Source organism: Achroia grisella, unplaced genomic scaffold, assembly GCF_030625045.1.
Source record: "Achroia grisella isolate CSIRO2021 unplaced genomic scaffold, CSIRO_AGI_Agris_v1 utg402, whole genome shotgun sequence".
NCBI lineage: Eukaryota > Metazoa > Arthropoda > Insecta > Lepidoptera > Pyralidae > Achroia > Achroia grisella.
The window spans coordinates 3,156,859-3,180,536 of record NW_026712841.1 but is presented as its reverse complement, the minus strand read 5'-3'; the positions used below and the strand labels follow the sequence as shown (position 1 = coordinate 3,180,536).

The following is a 23,678-nucleotide window of genomic DNA, read 5'->3' as shown; positions in this document are numbered from 1 at the left end:
TTTAAATCATATCTTTTGACGTCTTCGCAAAATAAAACTTCAAGGTTAATTAAAACAATTATGAATTAAGTATAACACAATTAATTAATTATAATTTAATTCAAAGTGTGATGGAAAGTTATAAGCAATCCGCAAATAGATGAAGTTTGACTGTATATAATGAACTGAGCTGTGCCAGGGTCTATAAGCGAATTAGGTTGCGCGCGCTGAATATCTGGTCCTAGTTGCAGCCTGGAAACTGAGGCTACATCAAGTGCATACAAAAATAGGTCAGGTCACGGGGAAACGGGGCTGGCTGGTGGGGGGATATGGAGGAGGAGCAAGGCTAACATCTAGGTCGCAGTACCACGGCCAAGGGTGGTCTGCGAAGGTTGCTATTCTCTATATTGCAAGTCATTACAACTTAGATATTTTATGCTAATGCAACTATCTCTCAAAGAGTTTTCTTTGCAATAATAATTAGTTGTAAAAAAGGTCTTGCAATAGGAAGGGAGTAGAAAGTTAAAGTTTAGAATGTTCTGTAAATTTTAAATCAGAGAGAATGTAAATTTGTACAAGGTTATAGTAAACTTCCAATATAAAGAAATACAGTTAAAATAATTTGCGTCTAATCGATATCTGTAGTCTTACAGTCTTTACGAAACATTAAAAAGCATTAACATTAAAGTATTGAAATAAAAATACTGGGAAATAAACTGAAATGCATTTAGTTTTGCGATATATCACCATCAAAGGAATGATATTTTATGACACAACGAATCATTTCGGCGTAATCTACATATACGTGACATAACAAATACTCTCTTTATATTACATAAAATATTCCGAAATAAATTATCGACAGTACTTTCTTTAAAAAAAACCTAATGGAACCTTGGATCTCTACTCAAATATTAAACATATTTCGTTACTAACAATTAAAAACAAAGCTTTGACTACCTGTTACTTTGTTAGTATATCGATTAATTTAATTTTAGCAAATTACATCTAATCTGTTGGTTTTCATGGGGCTAAGCAGCGTGTCCTTCAAATATCCCACCGATATGGATCGATACCGCGCAAGCCCATCATAGCCCATACCCGTTGCTCAGTGTCATTCTGGACATTTTCAGTGTTCAGCTACAAGATTTTATTTAAAAATTGTTATGAAAAATCCTTTTAAATTCTATGTTTTTTTAATTTTCAATGATATTAATTCTGTTTATCATTCCTTTATATTAAGCAGGGTATGTAAAATTATGATTGCTAATTTTATATATTATTGTGTTACTTAGGTATAGTTACTATATAAGTGATTTACAAATTAATTATTGAATTATTGATTTCATAATTTTATACGTGGCAGCTTAGATTGTCTAGCGGTTTAGAACACCGCCTTAATGCCGAAGTTTGCGGATTCTACTCCACGCATGCTACAAACATTTGTATTCATGAGTGATTGTTTGTAATGATCTGGGTGTTTTCTATGTGTAACATGTATGTATTTAAAAAAAGAGTACCTAGTAGAGTATATCTATTATCTAATACCCCGTATAATTGTCCAGGGATATTATTATTGTTATTATTATTACTTATATACACATAAATATAAAAATAATACGATAGCATAAAGAAGTATTTATATGTTTGCAGTAATAGTAATAAGCAATAAAATACTTCAACTATAACTGCGATTTAAACTTATAATCATTCTTTTTCCGTCCTTTTATGCGGAGCGGGTGGCGCTGCTCTACACGACAAGAGGGAGGCCTCCCTTCGCTGCACCACTGACCTAGTTTGAATATTCTCTATCATTTTACATACTTTTTGTATTTATGCATGGTTTAAAATATTTTATTAGCTTTGTGTATACATAATTAAATCACATTAGATAGTGAGGCCGTTTCACACAGACTCTTAATTTTCGTGAAAATATAAATATTTCAATGTACTTTGATTTTACTCTAAGGCCCTATTCTAGTAATATAAGTATGTCGTGTACCGGTTGGGTCATTGTTATTATATAATATTAAAATGAACTTGGTATAGACTGCAAGTATAAAATATTAGGTCTATTTCTATTTCTAATTTTCTATATAAGGGGGAATGGACTGTTGGTTGGTTTGGATTCATCGTTAACAATTAAGTATATTATTCGATCGATTTCCTGCCAAGCACTTGATATTACATTCACAATGATAACTGAGTTGATTTCAACATACCAAGTACATCTAGTACTTGGTATGCCAGTATTGACGGTAAAATGTCATTAATATCAGCTTTAATGTATTTTTGAATTACGAAAGAATACTTTTCCTAGTTTCTATGCTTTCAGTCAGGACTATTGCGACGATGCTATTGCGTGGAAAGTATCTACACACACACACACTCCTCTGTAAGTATAGGAAGTTGTAGTAAAGTTGAAAAACGAGGTCAAAAGAGGGGAAGCTTAAATGTTAACATTAATTTCATTTGCATTAAGAATTGTTACTACGGGCTGGATTAAATAAATGTACTCGTGAAGTAGTGTGAGTGTGTAACTGTGTATGTCTTGTGAATTATAATGTGTTATTCTAAAACAAAGATGTAGAGTAATCGTCTATCATGGTATGGACATGTAATGCGTAGGAACGAGGATAATATTTTAAGAAAGGTGTTACATATGAATGTGGATGGTTATAAGGGCAGAGGAAGGCCGAAAAAGAGATGGATGGACTGTGTGAAAGATGATATGGTAAGAAAGGAAGTAAATAACGCGATGACTGCGAGCAGGGATGAATCGAAGCGAAAAACATATTACGCCGACCCCAAATAAATGGGATAAGGAAGAAGCAGATGATGATTCTAAAACAAAGATGGTTTGTCTGTGTATAACTTTTGTGCAATCACACTGCCACTGCCATGTTGTCTTGTCAACTATGTATATTTTGGTATGAATGGCAGTGGTATTAAAGGGCAAAGAGACATAAAATTTTGTCCTTAGAAATGGCAACATACAAGAATTACGATAAGTTTCATTATGTACCCTCATTTATATAATGTATTTTCACAAAGTCAATTTTCATGAATCGGCATTTTACCAATAGCATATGGGTAAAAAACTAAAAAGCTGATTCCAGAATTTTTATATAGACTAATGACAACATTAATTGTCAAATTAAACTTTGATTACTGTGTAGCGATTTCAACAAGTAAGATGAAATCATACTTTTAGTGAACAAATTCATTTGAATTTAGAATAATCTGCTGCAAGCAGAAAATTATGCCTATAACATTGGTTGAACGTAGATTTCACAACGGGACCATCAAGCAAGAATGATTACGTTCTTGTTCTATACCTGTAAACAAGACGCTGTAATGTCGAAGTGTATTCTAGTACGATGCAGTAAGATATAAATTGGCCAGCACTAACTCTATGAATAACGAACGGCCGGCAGGCATAAAATGCCGGTTTGTTGTTGCGCCGTCTCTTTCTACTGCGAAACACGGAGATGATATTGATTTGTTTTCATTGCGTCTCTTTTTCACTTATGGCAACACATAAGTCGGTTTCATCCTCGTGACCTTCCTTATTTGTACTTCAATACGCGGTCAGATAAGTTGTTTTCGTGTCATCTCGTTCTAACATTAGGAGTAAATGAGGAAGACGCCATTAAGGAACGATGTGTTGGTGCGTGGTGCCGCCGGCTGGTATCTTAATATGTGTGTGTCAAGTTTATATGTGTGGATGGATGAAATGGATAATGGAGCTTCGTAAGCATGTATTCATAACTGTAACCGAAACTATGTTGTCAAATCTATAGAATACTATTCTTTTACGATAGTGGAGTGGACACTTAATACTATTAGCAAGTAGATACAATTAGTTGGCTTCAATGAATACAGCTATTATTTTAATCGGTTCCTATTACATAAGATGTCGATGAACAGACATGTGAAGGATCCTTTTTTTAATGCATACATTATGGTTACTATAGTTTAGAATCCTGTTTTACTAATACGTGTGATGTCGCAGTTACTTAGTTAATTGTACATAATCTAGTACCTACTGTTTGTTTTATTTCTATGAAATATAATATGAATCTAAACTTCAAGGACTTTTGTAATGTTCCATAGAGATAACCTATTCATTGAATAATGACAGACTAACAAGGAAGGATTGATTTGAAGGTATGAACTTAGAAATTGAATGTATGTAGGTATTATAGAGCGTTTATTTTTATATTTACCTTTAAAAAGTAATGTTATATAAAAATCAATGCTTCGAATCCGGAAACACGTCGTCTTAAGTTGTGATATTCAAATGCCAATGTCACCGGAATGTCAATGTTTTTATATTTATCACTACAAAATATATACAGCATTTTTTTTCAGTAATAATAGGCAGGAATATGATATGAATAATTCTATAAGTCTACGCGGATGGAGTTACAAGAAAAAGCTACAGTTATTATATCTGCGAAATAATTATCTATTACTTTCAAAGATGCTTGTTTTAAAATGGCATTCCATTCCAACGGCGTGGTTAACTAGAAAAAAAGATCCGGCGTTATCATTCACCAGTCAAAAAGAAGCATTATTGATGTTAATTTACAACTCTATTTCTCTATAATATGAAATTTTATTAAATAGCCCTACATTTAAACACAAAGTTCGGCAAACTTGTCTTCCAAATAGGCGAAATGCAATAGCTTTATATAGTAGAAAGAGATGGCATGCGCAAATTGTGCTGTGCCATACTCTGGCACCCCATAGGCAAGGGACTAAAAGCATTGCAGGTCAGTGAACTGACGATAGCTTCATCCCTACCTTTTCTCATTCTTAATTCAGACCCCCAGTTGAGCCTAGATAAAGTTTAGCATTAAATTGATATTTATAAAACACTTTCTTTGGTATTTTATCTAGGTAGAGTACCGATATGAAAATAAAATATATTCGAATTAATGTAAAAGAATATATATTAATAACATAAAATTATCTTCATAAAAAAAAGTTATTACTTAGTTATCGTAATTTATAAATAAATTAAGAACCGACTGACCGCAATTTTAGTAAATATCAATCAAGATTGTAACCGATTTTACATATTGACCGCTACATATGTATTTTTTTCGAAGAACGTTCTACAGGTGGCATCATGGATGCATTGAACTCGGGTTGAAACATGCCCTCACTGGCACCCTCGCATACGCAGGGGCGGTAGGCGCGCCCTCGTCACTTGGTGTTTTAACTTCGCTTCGTAGTAGCTACGTTGCGTCGACACTCCACACACAAAGAGCACATGAAAAACGCCTGGCCCAGTAGCAAGAAACTACGCAGCGTTCGTTTGCCTCATCTCAATGTGAGATGACCTGTAATGCGGTATTTAATTGTTTGACGAGATTGATATTATAAATAGTAGAGTAACGTAACGTTACCAAAAAGAACCGTCGTGTCATTAATTTAGATATTTTAATTTGAGTACAAACAGTTGAATGTTACAACTGAATAAATCCAATTAACATATTTGTAAAGAAAACAAATGTGTCAAAGGCCAAATGACGTTTGAATGTATGCGTAAGTACCTACTTCTGCGTGAATGTGCGTCATTATTGTTAAAAGTGGGTCGAAACGAACAACATATAGAGCGAAATAATTGTAATTTTTGGATTTCCGATTTGAATTTATTTTTTTCTTAATATTAATATACATAATTTAGTGAATTGTGGGTCAAATAAAAATATGCGCATGCATCTCAGATAAAACCAATAAAAAGACGGTTAAGTATCGATTTTGCACTAGATTTATTTATCGGATTATTTCTTTACGAAAATTCATTTGAATCTGAAAGTATATCGTATAGATATAAAATTAGGTTACGATTTAATTTGCTTATAACGTATTAAGACTAGTGATCTAATGTAGACTAGTTTTAATCAGTCAGTTACTGTCATAGAGACAGGTGTTCATTAGATAGTGGCATCGGCTGGGCTTAATCACTCAAGGTGGTGGTAAGCAGAATAATGATGATGAATCAGCGAATTGAAGGAGTCGCCAATCGACATGAAGCACCGGTTCCCTGGTCATTGAACCCAACTAGTTCTGACCTGTTACTGTTTCACTTTTCCTTTCAATATAAAATATAGTTTAATAAACCCGTATTTAAACATTAAAACTATGTAAAAATGTCAATAATAAATTATGTAAATTAATACATTACTTAAAAATAAACTCAACAATTGGATATGAAAATGGCGCGACCCATTTTTGTAATTTGTGTGGTGTTTAAATGTGATATTATAGTGCTATCTGGCAGTCACTCAAGCGGCTAAAACAAAACGTCCTCGTGTAAGTAGGCACTTACATATATATTCTCGAAAAATTTGTGTTACAGATTTGACGTCGCAATAAACACGATTTTACTTGTAAAATGGGAAGTTTATTGAACCCGCGGGACTACTCATTATCGCGTTTGATGAACTCGTGCCCGCCATTGTTCTACCCGGCGATGCTCGCTCACTCGACACATACCTATCGATATAATTTTGGTCATTACGCACCCACTTACTGTTGCATAGTTCTGACTCTTTAGAAACTCGGATAGATACCTACGTTAAAAGAATTAATGGTGTATGTAACATTTTTGTTAATTTTACATAAGTTATTTAAATAGACGCCGGGAATCAGTGTAGTGAATCGTGTGATGTCATTTCACTGTTATGCATTAATGCTTGGTATTGTATTGTGGTGATAGTTTTCTATTTTCGATAAGAATTAAGCATAGTGATCCTGAGACATAAATTTGTAAACATTTGAATTGTCAAGAACGGGCAGTGCCCCGGCCTCGGTGTCATTGCCCTGCCGATGCCGGTTAAAAAAACGCATTGCTACCATCATTCTATCCACCGACGCAGTTGCGAGGCGCACATTTTATATCAAGAAAGTAGCTGAAATTATCTTCGTAATACGTGTACTTTAAATAAATTCTTTAACATTATTATATATAGATGTACACCATTACGTGTCTATTTTAGAATAGGATTGCACCATTACAGAGATTGATTGCTAAACATCGATCTACCATTTTGTGAATTTGAAATTAGATTAACGGCTAATTAATTAAAAACTGCCACACATTGTAGTATGTCATGTGACACGCAATCAGTAATTTTAGCCGCCCTTTCTTTGTTCGTATTCATTGTCCAAGGTAGCAGAAGTAATTACCCAATGTGGTTACACATCCAAAATGGTCGTAACCGCAGCTGGTGTACCCGGCTGGCGGATACTGGTCAATGTCTCTAGAAGAGGTTTTTGACCGTACCAAGGTCGCCAGGATAAGGTGCGTGAACTTTATGGCGCCCACTTGCGAAATTAAGGCATATCGATATTAATAACCGAAAAATTGGCACGGGTTTAACGATGACCGTATTGACAAGACACAAAAAAGATAATTTATATACCTACTGCCGATATGCGCAGGGTTATTAGAACGAAGGAGTCGTATATTGTGGGGCGATGACCCCCAGAGCGAGATGGAGCGACAACAACTCTGAAGTTCGCGCAGTCCCGAACCCCTGCTAGCCGCGCAAGCAAGTCTTATGGTAACTTTTTAAATTTAGAATACAAATTATTTTAAAGAAATAAAATAAAAAGTTTAATTACAATTTCACAAAGTATGCCAAAACTGTTGTAACCGGCATGCGGTACTAAAAATTTAGGAATAAAATTTATGCATACTAGTCAAAGACACTCTAGACAATTTATTGTTTTAACAATGTACCTATTCACTATTTACACATCAAAGGTCAATGGGATGTAATAAGTTAAAACGAAAATAATAAAGAAAAGTGAGAATTTTGTAAGTATGTGCCTCTAGCCGTTTGTTATCTGCGGAACCCTGCACCTATTTAAAAATAGCATTTATTTTATACATACATTTTATATTATTAATACAAAATGTGTTATTGTACATTTTCATAACCAAGATGTCATAGAAAGCGGGGTACGAAAGTAAAATATAAGTAAATTCTGATAGAAAGTAACTTAAAGCAAATATCCTGGCCAGCGTGACAACGGCAATTTACCTTAGGCTAAACCTCTACTTACCTAAAAGCCCATGTCTATCACTAGGACCTTCATGATTGTCTATAGTGATAAATTAATAATGAAATTAAAATCACACCAAGTTTTTCTTGTTATTAACTACTAATAAACATACTAAACCTGATCGCTATTAGGTAATATACACAAAATAACTGTTACAGGTAAGTACTTTATCACATTATACTAACAGAAAGGAACTGAATAGTTGATCCCTAATGTAATCGTTACAAGTAGGTCGCTTGTGGATAGGTGTGACCTATTTCGCTGTTGCACAACACGATGTCTAGGTATCTACTCGTACTTGTGAGCTGGTAGGTATCGTTCTAATGTTCCAATTGCTCATTCAATGCATGGTTTATTAGTGGACGATACAAAATTTTTCTTCTGGATTAGTGTTGCCAGAAATTATAAGGTTACAGTTAACAGTTACAGTATCGACATGTAAAACACACCTGCTTTTATTTGGTATTGGTTAGTACAAATGTATTACATCAAGAGTTCCAAATAAAGCTTGCACACTGCCTATACCTACAGTAGTTTGTTTGTCTCAGTTTCTAGCCATCTGCTTGAAATTTTGTTTAGATGATAGAAGTCTTTATAATGAGGACTCTAATAGTTATGTCAATGTGAAAGAAGTCGAGATATTAAAACTCTCTTCACATAATTTCATATCAGTTTTTTGTCATTTTCGTGTCATTGTTTGTTCATTAAGTATCCCCATATAGTAAACGGGAAACAGTTTTTATAATCACACAATTAATAAGTAAAGGACGACTTTCGTACAATAGAGGCATTCACCCGCAGTTCATTTAGTTATTTTAAAATGCTTGTAAGTAGAGAATGCGTAATTTTAATACAGAGCACCCGATAGAATTTGATCACAAATGAGCCTGCATCAAGTGTCAAGTTAAAGCAAAAAACGGCTTAAATGATAATACTTAAAAATTAAACTAGTATGTATCTATATTTTAGCATATACGAGTATCCTTACGATATTATTTATTATTAGTATTATTTCACATATATATGTTCAATAATTAATAATACATTATAATTATCTCAGCTTGATTACTTTATATAATATAGATACGGAATCTAAATATTACGTACCAATTAAGAAGAAAACTATATTGAAGTATCTACTACTAATTATTTTCTCCCGTAAAATTATGATATCGAAAACATTGACATTGGATGAAGTCATAACAACCGTATATTTCGTAAGAAGTAATTCTAAAAATAAATATTCTTATTGATGTAAGTCTTGACTTACATATTTATATTGAGAATACTTTTATTATACGTTCAAGTTCCTCGTATACGTCGTTACGAAGGTTACGTTAGATTTATTATAATATGAACGTCGAATTTGGAACAGTTGAATGCAAGTGTGTGTTTGCTCTACATTAGCGAGTAGCGACCTAGTTTGATACTGTAATCGCAGACTGTGCACCACACGCGTCCCATTTGTGCTCATTTCATTGTCAGATCTGTTAGTGTATACTTTACTGCTATAAACGTTTTATCATGAATAAATGCGGTAATAGACGTCATACTGAGAACTAGAGCGTCCTCACCTAGCGGTTGACTACCCTGACTTACGAGTACACCTATAAGGGTACGAGTTGAAATGTCACAAATACCAAATTTAAAACTTTTTGTGTCGATTTATATTTGGGACTGACTCTCCGGTGTCTCATAATAGAATTAAAAATTAATCTGAAATGCTGTGGGAGTCACGTCAAATATTGCATTCACCATAACTTCGATAATTGATAATGCCTCTGACTACCCCATCACGTCATGACGGTATGTTTTTTTGTGGACAATATATATCATTATCTTTAGTTTTTACTTTCGTCTTTTCATAAACGAGTTCACTGTTACAATGTATTGTATACAACGCCGCGCCGGTAGGAAATAATGTCAATGAGCATGACTGTTATCGGATATTATAAAAGTGATTATGTAATGCGTTCTAAATTGAACAGTAATTGGTTGACAAAGCGGCGTGACGTATGGTGCGTGATGTGGTCGTGTGGTGGGGTCGACTACGCCGGTTGCGGCTCATGCCCCAGAATGCCGGATGCCCACTGCTATGAATATGGCGTACTTATTAGAATATATTTTACCGCCAGTTACGCTACTATTGTATTTAATTGTACCGGTGATTATTCGTCTATTGTTACGAAACGATGAACTATTGTTTTTTCTTTATTTGAGCCTATATGACCGTTAACTTACAATTTAATTCGACTTACAATAATCCACTATTTTTAATATTTCTGTAAAGTATTCGCACAGACTGCATAATGTTACAGTATTATGCATGTCAGATATTTTAAAATAATAAAATAATGTTACATTAATTTAATATTAACTAACTGCCTATATATAAACGCTAATTAATGTGTAGCGTTCATTTTACTATACGTGTTTAACATTAGATATCAAAGTAATTATTGATTATTATAAGTAACATCTATATGTTAGGGGCAAGTAAATATCCTTATTAACGGCAATTTGTAAATGATTCGAAATAAGTATTAGGAATGCCAAGAACACGATCAATAGGAAACAGCTATTAGTAATAATAAAAAAAAGTATAATATGAGTTAAAAAGGAAATATTTTAAGACAGTCTGTCTTAAAATATTTCAAAATGCGCAAAAAACTGTTTTTGGTACAGAGATTAGAATTTTTAATGAATAATATAGAAATAGAGGTCATAGCACAACACGTAATCACTCATAAAGTAAATGATCATGCGTGTGATACGTGGGACAATTAGGGTTACTCTTACACAAATAAAAATTTTTGTAACTTGTTAAAAAATGAAGAAGTATAAATGGGATGATCCATAGCACGAAAGTAGTCTACCATTCATTATTCGGTTTTTAATATTTAAATTATAATAAGATTAGCTAGTTAAAATAGGCCTTTGCCAGCTCATGGGTGTAATATATGTATAATAATAAATTGTTTATAACTGCGGTTTGACTTGTTCTACCATATCAATAAGTGTTATATATGGCAACCCTACTCGCGAATGTCGCTACCGCGTGCCAGTGATAGGTTGACTTGGCGACCAGTTGCCAGACCAGAATTGCCGGCCGGCATCTACTTATCTATATAGCTAGTACAATATCAACTAGCCGTATAAAATAATATAACTGTTAGTGTTAGCGAGCGGCAGTGATCTGCGCGCTAAGTGCCGCTGTCTTCCGCATTATATATATAGATCGTGAAGGCCGCGACTTTATATTCGGTCGTAGCAATAACTGCTTACAACATAAACCTTGAATATTTGCGTCAAAACTAGTACCTATTTATCTGTTGTGTACACTGATTGTTGACAGTACCTATTCGCCGCGGAATACAATGTTTTTATGCGAATAATTCAGTTCAAATGGACGCTCGTGCCAAATTAATTATCAAGATATTAACGGTGTACTATAACTCCAGGAAGTCAATATAATAATATGAGTCTTGTGTGAACTGCGAATATAGAAGAAATAGTAAAAAATAATCGGCTGTGTACGGTAGAAAACAACACTATGAGGTGTCTTATCAACTATGCCAATTATGAAGCAGCATTTTCTGTTGGTTAGAAATTTTAAGTGAAAGCCAGTGCAATATCACGTACACATGTAACATAATCCTATGTCCTTAGCGACGGCAACGTATGTGTGTCATGGACGGCATAGTATTTATTCTGTTGTTTATATTTATATTGCTAAATAGGTATGGAATACATATATATCAGAAATAAAGAAAATAGTTATTTATTTGGATATTTTTATAGAACACTTCGAAATTGTGTGACCTCGGTACAAATTGCCACTGATTTAAAAGAATTGAATTGATTAACGTGTTCAAGCAGGTTCTTATACTGTCATATATTTTGTATACTACTGATTGTGTAATCTTTGACGTCAAGAGTATTACCTAATATTCTGATGTAGTTGATATTATGCATTAAATGATTGGAAAATCGATAGGTAATTTGAATTACTTTCAGTTTCGTTTGCTTTTTAAATCGTTGGTTCATATGTTATCAAATGCGAGTATCGAAACTTTCGCAACATGTTCGATTTCCGTGAACATTTATGAGGTATCACAAAAAATGTGTTCTGATGACCTCAGTGTTTGTGGAAAATACAGTTAACAATTTTTTTATACAAATCAAATCATAAAATAATATACCAGTACCAGTAAATAATAGTCCAATGCTAGCGGTCTTGACAGTGATGAGTCTACATAATAAGACTTAATTTCTAGAACTATTTTAATTAATACCGTAAAAAACAAATTAGACAATAAATTTATTGTTCAAAAAAGGGCAGTTAAGGATTAAGGTTTGTTACATGCTCGTACAATTTACACAAAATATTTATTAAATTAAAACGGGTCAGAAACATTTAAAAAATATGGGCAATAAAAATGACGAAGTTTTATACAGAGTAAATTTCCATTTATTATAAGTCTATAGTAAACACGTACTTAATTAGTTGCCAAGGTCTGTTAAAGGCTAAACAAACTATTTGTGTAGCGGTCACGTTGTGCACGCGCCACCCTCCCCGATCTCGTGAGGTAATAGTTCCATACGTTAACAAAATCTGTTGCCTATCGATGTCAGACATTATCACTTATGTATATTGCATATTTTTCAGATAAAACACGTAATAGTACGTTTAATCATATGAAATAACGGAACTCTATCAGTTTTAATACATCTAGAATATTATCACAGATAGCTTGTTATATTTCCATACATTTTATGTATAGGTAACTGGTAGGATATTAATAATATAATTATTAATATCCTACCCCTTATATCCTGGACATTTCTTACAGAGGCAACTAGTTCCAAGCTAAGTAGATAACTGTTAGAAATATAATCTGTTTTGTAAATTCATACATAATACACATAACAACATTAAATAAAACCAACGCAAACAATCATACAATACTAATGAAATCGGAAGTAAAACTGAGTGCTAAGCAGGAGGTCGTAAAATTTTTGTTATTCAGATATGTTTAGTTATTAACTTACTACTTTATTATGTATTTTTATATTCGTTAAAACTGCTGGATTACATATATTCTTACAGAGATTTGTTTCACTCCGTGTTCTTTTTCAAATAAATTGACACAATATGTAAGTATACTAGTGTCAGTACCATAATTTAAATATATAGAATAGAGTTAGAAGTATATTTGACTAATAGATATTATGATTCGACTTAGTGTTCAGGCAATGTCTCTGACCATGTACCAAGTCGTCTGTAAAATGTTCTTCCTGTAAAAAATAAAGACGAGAGATGGCATTATACAATTTTTCCTGTTGCTACCACATGTGACGTCTGCAATTAAGTAAGTAATTATACATCAGTTAGAGTACAGCGGCCGTGAGTACGCGGAAGTCACCTCGCCGCCTCTGTAGATAACAATTGGCGTATTTTATCAACGGCAAGCGATAAAGTGGCCTTCGCTATCGTGTCTCTGAGTACGTTGTATTTAGAGGTTGTAAAGTCACGTGTAATCACGTTACTAGCAATAGGTTGGTGTACGGAAATATTACCAGATACAAATTGTATAGTATATTACCGCTAACGTGGAATTTAAGATTTTTAGGCTTTTAATCTATACATATATAACTCAAAAGTGACTGACATAGTGATCTATCAACGCACAGCCCAAACCACTGGACGGATCGGGCTGAAATTTGGCATGCAGGTAGATGTTATGACGTAGGCATCCGTTAAGAAAGGATTTTGATTAATTCTACCCCCAAGGGGATAAAATAGAGGATGAAAGTTTGCATGAAACTTCGTCAATTCTAAACCGATCGGACTGAGACTTTGCATGCATAAATCTACTATGACGTAATCAACCTCTAAGAATGGATTTTGATAAATTCCACCTCTAAGGGGATAAATTAACGCGAGCGAAGCCGCGGGCTAAAGCTAGTAATTAATATGTGTAGAAGTGAAAGCAGTGTTCTTTTCTTATTCGAAATGCATGTAACGTAAAAATACAAGATTTCAGAAAGACAATCAAATCTGTATGCAATGAATAAGTTATTGAAAGTACACACACAGATAGGTCACGGAACAAAAAAAGAGCACTCACACAATAAGTATACTCAGTGAAGTACGTAATTTAATACGGTATATACACATCATTATATATTATGGGCATGTGATTTAATTGTATCAGTGCCTAACTAACTCTGTATGAGTACTTTCACTGTATGAGTTTTAGTATTTTTGCTGCAAAAATCAATGATAATCATTTTCACAAAAGGATTTCGTTCCGAATTAGGTAAATAATTTTGTTTGTTTGTTTAATTATTGTAATTGTACATGGATATAATACAATTTTAAAAGTCTGCTACACTACTGATTATATATCATGATTTTTATGTAATAGTTATAATTTTAAAGTATTGAAAATAATTAAATTAGGGTATTATTTAAAAATATACTCTTGACTTATCTCTTTAGATATCCCATAACCAAATAAAGAGATGCCCACACGACTGCTTATAAATCGTGAATTAAAAAAAAAATATTACGTTGTCCCATTAAAAAAGCAAAAGAAAGGTAAAAAAATTCAATCTGTCATTTTTTAAGTTAAAAATAAAATTAGTACTTATGCCACTGTTTAAAAATTAAAATAACGTGTTTAATAGCTTCTGTTATCAAAATTAATCTCTAAGGAGACAAATATAATAATACCGGACACCAAATGACAATCATAGAATACGCGACACACGATGAAGAATGTTTGCCTCAACTAGATAGATACTCTTAAAATGCCAAATGAGGAATTGGTGCACGTTGCCTTATTCGCATTTAAATAAATATTTTTAATTCACGGAATGACGTCGAGTTGTTTATTATGTATTATCAAATAAAGGTAGCTTTCTGCTTTACTTGTATCGTTATGGCGATTTACAGCCGGTCCGAGGTTACACGTGCGCTCACCGATAAATACGTAACTCGTGCCGATTCAACGTCAATACGGTAAGTCATACTCAACCAATGTCGGTTTCCTTATCATCGATTGTTTTAAACATTCATTTAATGGCAACCCTACTCGATACTAGTATAAGTCACTCGGAATCTATTCAACAAATGATATAAGTCGTGGACGTTAAGTTGTTAGACATATTCTATATTACTAGCTGTTCATCGCGAGTTTTATCTATTTTTCCCTATTTTGGCTGGTATATTTCCAAGAGCCCATGTTAATTGGATATATACCAGATATTTTTCCAACCTTCTACGAAATCGCTGCCGTGGTTACTATTTTGGTTAGTTTGATACTTAGTGTAAGCTATTTTCATCTGTAAAGCTTGAGATATGGCATATTGCAGGATTCAAAAGCGTAACACTATAATCCTCATGCAATGCAAGAGAGGTGGATACTAGAAGAATTACAATGTATTTACCATGTAAGAGTCCAGCGATTACCCAGTGTTTAGTTTCTGTGTCCTTTGGAATTTCGTAAGTGAAATAGTTTTCGACATTTTATATATTGATAGTCAATGGAATGATATTTCGATTTTATGACCACATAATATTTATATTTGGCTTCTTGCAGTCGTTAAAATTATGTATTTTTAATGCCAGTTGAAAATCTTGCGAAGAATATTTTTTTGTTTTACTTTTATCATTAACTATTGTATCTGCAGATATGAAGTGTAGATAAGTTGTTTATTCTATACATCTGGTTCCTTCAATAAAAAATAAAGAGTTCCGTAGCTCTCGCATAACTTTCGATCCGTTCACCGCACGCCGCCGCGCCGGCCTAATTTGGTAGATTTATATTTAACATATTACAATCTGATTGTCTTAGGTGTTATTGTATGTATTCTCTCTATGGGTTCTTATATGATATAATATCTTATCTGTCTGGACTATCTGACCCTAAATTATTTATTACGTAAGTGTTTTTGATGCAACTATGAAATGTAGTGTGACAACAAGACTAGTAGTATAGGTAATGTGTATGTTTATAATCCATGGATATTTCATTATACAAATTAGACTTGATTATAAACAAGCATCATACCTTTTAAGGATTAAAATATATGGTGAAAATTGTTATAATTTATAATGTATAATTACAATTCTTGGATAAATCTAGAATCATATTTCACAAGCGTCTTTCTCTGTAAGAATCATTAGAAAAAATGTAAGAACTGGCACAGTCAGTGGTAATAAAATACGTTTATCTATCCTACATTGCTTTACCATGTGGCATTATGTTTATGACTTTACGGTAGTTTCTAATGTATATTGATGTCCTACTGTAACAGCTACTCTGACCACATAGATACGTTTCCTAGAAATTTCATATACCTACATGTTTACCTATCAGTTGTTTATTTATTACTTAACTTACTGCAAGTTAAACATTATTTCTGTTGCCGTGTATTTAAACAAGTCTAATGCAAGTGTGTAATTAGTTGATAGAGTAATAATAGGAACTCAGTTGCGTACACATTGTTGCATTTATTATACCTGAATATTTGTACAATTTTAAGGTAGCTAAATTACCTAAATAAGGTCATCAACGGAAGTGAATTTAATAATTTTGTGTTCTATCCCTTTTTATGGACAGAAGTTTGTAATAGAAAAACCACATTTAACCCAGTTATGCCAGATGTTTATATTTATTGTAATAATTAATTCAATAATTATTCATAACTATTATATTACTTGAACTATGATACGATGAACTATACATACATAATTAAAGAAGATAAAATGGTAAACAATAACGCAGCGGAAGGTCAGCAAAGTAAGACTAAAATATTTGTTACCTGCACTGTTTAGCTATGAGAGAATGGTCTATGGTCACTAATGACAGTTGCAACTTGCGAAGTTCCTCAGCAAGTTATTTTCGGAAAAGAATAATGAAGCAAGCAACTCACACCGCTGCAGCGGGATAAGTAGCCGGCTCACATCACGACAAACAGGCCGGCATTACTACTGCGCACTTTTCCGTAGAACAAAGATACCCATGGGAATTATTAGACCCAACGTACTCTACCTACTATTGTCTTAATTAATTATACAAACATGCAACACGTACGCTACTCCAATATTGAATATTAACACTGCTCTAAAATAGGTGGATATACAACGCGGGGTTTAAACATAATAATGATTGAATTGCATGCAGAAAGCTGGCAAGACCTTGCTTCGCTCTAATAGCTGTGTCCTTGCTCAAGGTTTGTGCGCTGACGTCACGCTCCTACACTCAGTAACAAGAGATTTTGCATTCTAGTTAGTGTGTACCTACTTGTTGCTAACGAACATGTATTATGTATGTATATGGACATAAATAATATGCTGTTACTCCATCCGTTGCATTTTAGTAGATATGAATTTAGTAGTAGAAGTTAATTAAATTAATAAACCGAGTTCGTTCATAGTTTTATAGATTACGCACATGCTTTGTTTGCGTGTCGGTGAATATCTAGAAACCCGATAACAGGATCTGAATTATCTTTTCAACAATGTACCTTACAGATAGTTTTAATATAGATTATAGTAGGACAACGATATACGAGTGCTTTGTTTATTATTAAACTAATTAGTTCGTGATTTTTATAATTTAAAATATAATTAACACACCTACACTGTTAGAGATTGGAATTAATTTTGCTTTTTTCCGGTCACATTCATGGCACCGGTGAACAAGTGGTTGACGTATACATGGTGTGCAGGAACAGGTTCCGTACGGATCACATGTGGCTAGGTCGCTGACCTCAGGGGACCATTGGACGAGTTCCCGATCCTATCGACCGGAGTACCCAGTTCGCATTATTAGCAATAGTTTAGTCATACCACAAAGTTGATAAAGCAACAAATATATAAGCCATGACTGACACTGACATCGCGTATTGCTATTAACTGAGCGTTTAATTAATGCACGAGAATGTAATTCAATGATTAATGACGTAACAAATGACAAATAACTCAGTTTCCTCTACACTGTTGCGATTATAGTACATATCAGATTAGGACTCGTTATCTAGCCAAGAAATGAAACCTTTATGTTTACGTCAGAAGAAATTATCGTAATATTTTTGCAGTAAGTAGCATTCAATAATAACCGATAATAGAACAGTTGGCAACTTTATGTGATAATTTAGTACGGCGACACCGCGTCTGGGGCATGCCATTGTGTTGTGTCGTGTTGCATCAATAATAGACGGCTAGTGTTAGCCAACGTTTGCGTAGGACATGACCTGTATGCAATGCAATTCCCAGGAATAGGTTTAGAGGTAATCCAATTAAAATAACTACTGTTATAAACAGAATACCGTATACTAAGTTTCTATTTTAGTTTTTGCTAAAAGAAATGCTACAGTTTTCTTTCGTTTTGTGGCCGTAATCATTCGTATGCGTTGCCATTTCTGAAGGATTTCGATCTCCAGTAATTTCACCATGGACAACTTTTTGCGTTTTGCTTTTCTTTGAAATTATACCGGCAATAGTAATATTAATTATTTGGCAAATATGTAACTGTGAATCTAAAGATTTCTAATCTATTTTTTAATATCCAATTTGGGTTAAAAGTATATTAGTATGTTTTAAGTTTTCTAATTACTGTTATGACTTTATTTGGAGGTTTGTAGGAACAATGCTCATATATCGTTAATATACTACTGAACGAATTCTTTAGTAATATCTCCTAAAGTGAATAACTGTATTGTTAGTAAAGAAATTTGTATAAAAAAACAGAAACGTAACAATGAAATTTTCAATGATTTTACAGCAGAGTGTAAATACATATTGCGTAACCAAAGTACCTATTGTAATAGTGACACGAGCGCACTAAGCTAGTTCGCCCACGAGGATCGCTTGGCCGCCAACAATTGTACAAGGTTACATGGAAGCGTGGGCCTGAAACGTATTGCATGCACGCCAATGTAACACACGATCATTGTATACATTGTAAATAAGTACGCCATACAGTTGCGAATTGCGACATCTGTGTCCTCGACTACGCATTATATGCAATTTCCGCATCCACGGAACGTAAGTTTCTAAAAGAAAATCAAAATAAACGCCTAGTTCGAAGCTTGTAAAACGTAATTGTGTGACATTGAAATTAATACTAAGAGCACAAATGTCATGACGAAAAAGTGATATAAGTAAGTACGTAATATTCCTATAACAGATACATAAGCATATTGGAGACCTTCGTTAATTATCATGTTTATCAACTATATTTAATTACGTAATTTAAATATTCACAGTAAATATTGTAAAGTTACTGTTTAAAAATTAAATCTAGGTTGCAATATAAAATTGTTAAAACATTATTTTAGTACTACAAAATATATTTTGTAACTTTAAGATTATAAATAAATGTGTTTGATCTCATATTTAATACTGCAATGACCCTGAAAGAAACAATAAATCCATTATATTTGAAATATGTTATTGTTAGAAATAAATAGTCAATTTTATATGTGCATATGTATATTTGTAAGTTCAATAACTTATATTTTCTTTGACTATATAGTACAGTGGGAATGGTCATAACAATTATCTCATTACAAGGGCAATAAAATAATGATTGTGGAGGTTTATAGATAGTACTGTTAAATTAACATCAAGGCATCAATTGTTTCTGCGCGTAGCGCGCGGTCCGCGCCGTGCGGCGTAGGCGGTTAGACGAACCACCCAACAACTCAGTCAACACGTGCGGACTTTTCCACTGCGTAGTCAATTCACTATAAATATAATTTTCTGTAAACATGAATCGTTGTAGGTACTTACATATTAGAACTTTACAACAAATTGCTTACATTGTTCTAATTGAAATGATTGTCAATCTTTATATACATACATCTCTTGTATCTATGATATTAGTAACATTATAAATGGCACGGTGTTCTACATAAAATAATTTAAAAGTGTATTAAATGGTTAACACTAATATTTTTGTGTGACCGCTTTTGTATATCTGTTATGATATTACACAAAAGGGACTGCATTTAATTCCGGTAAAACCAAAAATTTATAAACTTTGTTAAATTTGTATCAGTACCATAATTGTGATACCGGTTTACAAGCAGTAAACTTCTTACACATACATGGTAGTATTTAGTATTGAATCCCGTATGAACGAGGTCGCGGGTGAAGGTTGTTCTCGAACAAAAATATTTTATGACAATGGTATAGCAATCAGGTCAGTAAATTATTTATTAAATACGTAGATCTATTAGAACATACAATAAGCCACTAGTAGTTCACATAGTCATAAAATGTGTTTATGACAATTTTACGTTACAAAGTTGCATAACTAGCGACCACAGTGCTACGCCTTGACATTGCACGACGCACTCAACCGCGCACGTGGATCGTAAATCACACATAAATACATGCAACCTATATACAAAGTATATGCATCTAAACTCAAAAATATTAAGTTCCATAACAGGAAAAACTAATGCGCGTACTTGATATAAAAGTGTAATTTTTTATATTATGTGATCATGAGTATTCATGAGAAATAGACAAACACGGATAAAACTAAACTTTGTACTTTATCACAAAAGTGCGATAAGAACGACAAATGTATAACAGAGATGCCAGAATCGACTTCGCGGTGTAGAAGGTCACCCGCTTACAAGTCGTTTTTAACTATTTCAGTCAGGTAGGTAGGTACTTAAAAATCACAGATTGCTTTATTAAAATGCAGTTAAAGGTTATACGACATTAGTATTAAAATGCAAAACAATATTTTTATCTTGTAGCTGTGATTTTTTGTCTTATGAACAATTTATAGTTAATATAGTTGTATAAGAAGTACTTTTATACTTTCGAATTTTGTAATAATGTTTTCGTTTGTACTGTTTTGTACTAATGTATGTTTTGTTTTTCGTCTACTTTATATTAGTATAGCCGAGATCTTAATAAAGTTGTTCGTATAATATTTTTAATTTTACAAACACAGGATAATGATCATAATTACGTATCTATAATACTACACGTTTCACAAATAATATCTGTACTTATGTACACAAGTATCTGCACATGCATTGTTGAAAGATAATTAAAATGAAAACAGCATTATGTGTCACTGCTTCTTTGTCTACATTATTGATATAAACATACATGCATGCATACTAATACATATATCACTACATCGAATAAATAACCTTTTAAAAATAAATTGATTAAATTTTTTTTAGTAATAAAATTAAATATTTTTTACAAAAATAGAATTGATGCTTTAAAACGAGTTACTAAGGTTCGCAATACTACAACCATGTCTTTAAGTTACGAAACTAGGAATAGAAATACATAGTTCCCTGCAGCCGTGATTTATAGTCATTATGGTATTTAATGACGGGCAACAGGTGGTATTGGTAGGTGAAAGTAGATTCGCACTAACATGAACAACGAGGTTTCTTTAGGCAACACAGTGACAAAGGAAACGACATGTAGTATGATGCATACAGGATATGAACAAACACAACGTCACACATTGATATCCATAGTGTATCATAAGGATCACAAAGCATTTTATCAGATAATGTTTTTATCAAATTTTTTCGTTCAATAAAATATAAATACCATAATTTTATAAATTTAACCAGGTAGGTGGTATACTATAATGGTAAATGTATTGGTTGTTTGGGTAATAATAATAACTATTGTTTGTTATTCTTATTCTAAATCGTTTATAAGTACAAATAAATGAATGGGAATGTAAAAATATGCGATGTAGTAACGGGATGTAATTGTGAAGCGAATGTGTAACGGACCGAAGGCGGACTTCCGTCAACTCAACTCTTGAGCTTGTTCTCTGTCCTCTTCGATACGCAACACAACGCAATAACATCTAGCAGTAAGCGCCCGTTTACCTCCTGGCTTCGTACATGAAAGCGACCACAGAATCAAAGCATGTATGTCACGGTCTAATTGAAGCTCGCACCGGTGACTGAGCACGTTCCACACGACAAATATGTAATTTTGAAGGCGCGTGGCATGGACTAGACCGTTAGTGCTTGAGGAACGATTTTAAAACTATACGGCTGGGACCATGTTGTAAAACTTACCCTTTTCTTGCGAGGATGCAGGTCATAGTCTAAAGCGATGCCTTCGTCGCTGAAGGAAGACGAAGCTGGCGGCGGGGATGGCGTGCCAGAGCGCCACGACGATCCCGAGCTGCTGCTGGCACCTGGTGATACTGAAGAGCGACCGCCCCATGCGCCTAAACAAAAATATTTCATACAATATGGAACATTATCACGAGTATTTAAGTAAGAAAATCTAACAACGCTGTAGAAGACAATTAAGAGAACAACCGTCATTTTAAAGTTTTATCACACGGAATACCCACGTTTCGTTACTGGTATTTACGGCGTCAATGCGACAGATGCATTCCTATCGCTTTTCTTCTAATAGCAATAACGCCTCAGCAGAGATTATTTTGGATCGAAAGATCGGAGTAATTGTATGACAGGCATTTCAACCTGCAGCACCTGGAATGGAAGTCGAAGTCATTTCATCTAACCTATCTAAGTACGTATTGTGTCCAATGGCAGCGTAATGTAAAAAATGTTAAATAATTAAGTTAAAATTACTTTATGGTTAACGCTATTATTAATAACTATATTAGGCTGGCCTAACTGTATAAATGTATACTAAAATACGATAAATTACGAAACGGAATTATGGCTAGCCACTTTCACTGACAAGAACAGCTATCTGCTAGTGGCACACACGCGTACATGCATTTGAACAGCTCTGAAGATGAATCGTAAAGTTTTATGAGTAGTGTGCCGGCATGCGGTGCGAAGATTGCATAATGCAGCTTGTATATAATTTCCTTATTATTAACGGCTAAAACTTAACAAATAAATGTGAATACCTAATAAAACTAGTTTTATTGTAGACTTTATAATAACTATAAGAAGGATACATTGATATCGTTTACACTAATTTATTATTTGAATTCTGACTATTTTTGAATGAAATGCAAAAATTTCTCAAGTATGAAGCTCTATAGCCAATTAGCTATTAATAATTTAGTTCAACTGTATGTAGCGCAGTCCAACATGATGAAACCATTTGGTTGGAACTCATCAGACAACCAGCATTACACCAAATACCTGTCTAGACGAAGTCTAGACAGCTGTCTAGACGTTAGCCACGATTCATATATTTTATACTCTAAACATAAGTGATTTTCTATTAATTATTTATCCAGGCACACATAAATAAGAGGTGATAATTGTTTAAATACGAAAAAAATGAAGACAGAAAGAATTGCCAGTACAAACCTATAAATTTATTAAATTACTATACAGCTTATGTAGAGTTATTATAGTGTTTGGTTTAGAATATTTACCATTAGAGTTAATAACCATGACTTAAAAGGAAAATTGAAATCGGAAATAAGCGTTACATTTTTTTTTAATTTTTCAGTTCCGTTACTCTTCTTTGTCTCTAACTGGCCATACAGAATATTGTATAAACATTACTGCGACTGGTCGATCCAATTGTTACTTTTACATAGGAGAAAGTATATAAATTGTGCCACCCGTGTTAAGTACTATAAGATGTGTGTTATGTA

General features: G+C 33.3%; 1 protein-coding gene across 2 annotated transcripts in view; it reads right to left on the bottom strand.

Moving 5' to 3' along the window:
• LOC131844397 (zinc finger protein 395) overlaps nt 1-23,678 on the bottom strand; it is a 58,508-nt gene that overhangs the window by 8,585 nt on the left and 26,245 nt on the right. For both annotated transcript variants that reach the window (XR_009357585.1, XM_059193279.1), the window contains exon 4: nt 22,159-22,313. Coding sequence is in view for 1 of the 2 variants with exons in the window: in XM_059193279.1 (XP_059049262.1) it covers nt 22,159-22,313 (155 nt within the window). In the remaining variant the exon portion in view is untranslated. The remainder of the gene's footprint in view (nt 1-22,158; nt 22,314-23,678) is intronic.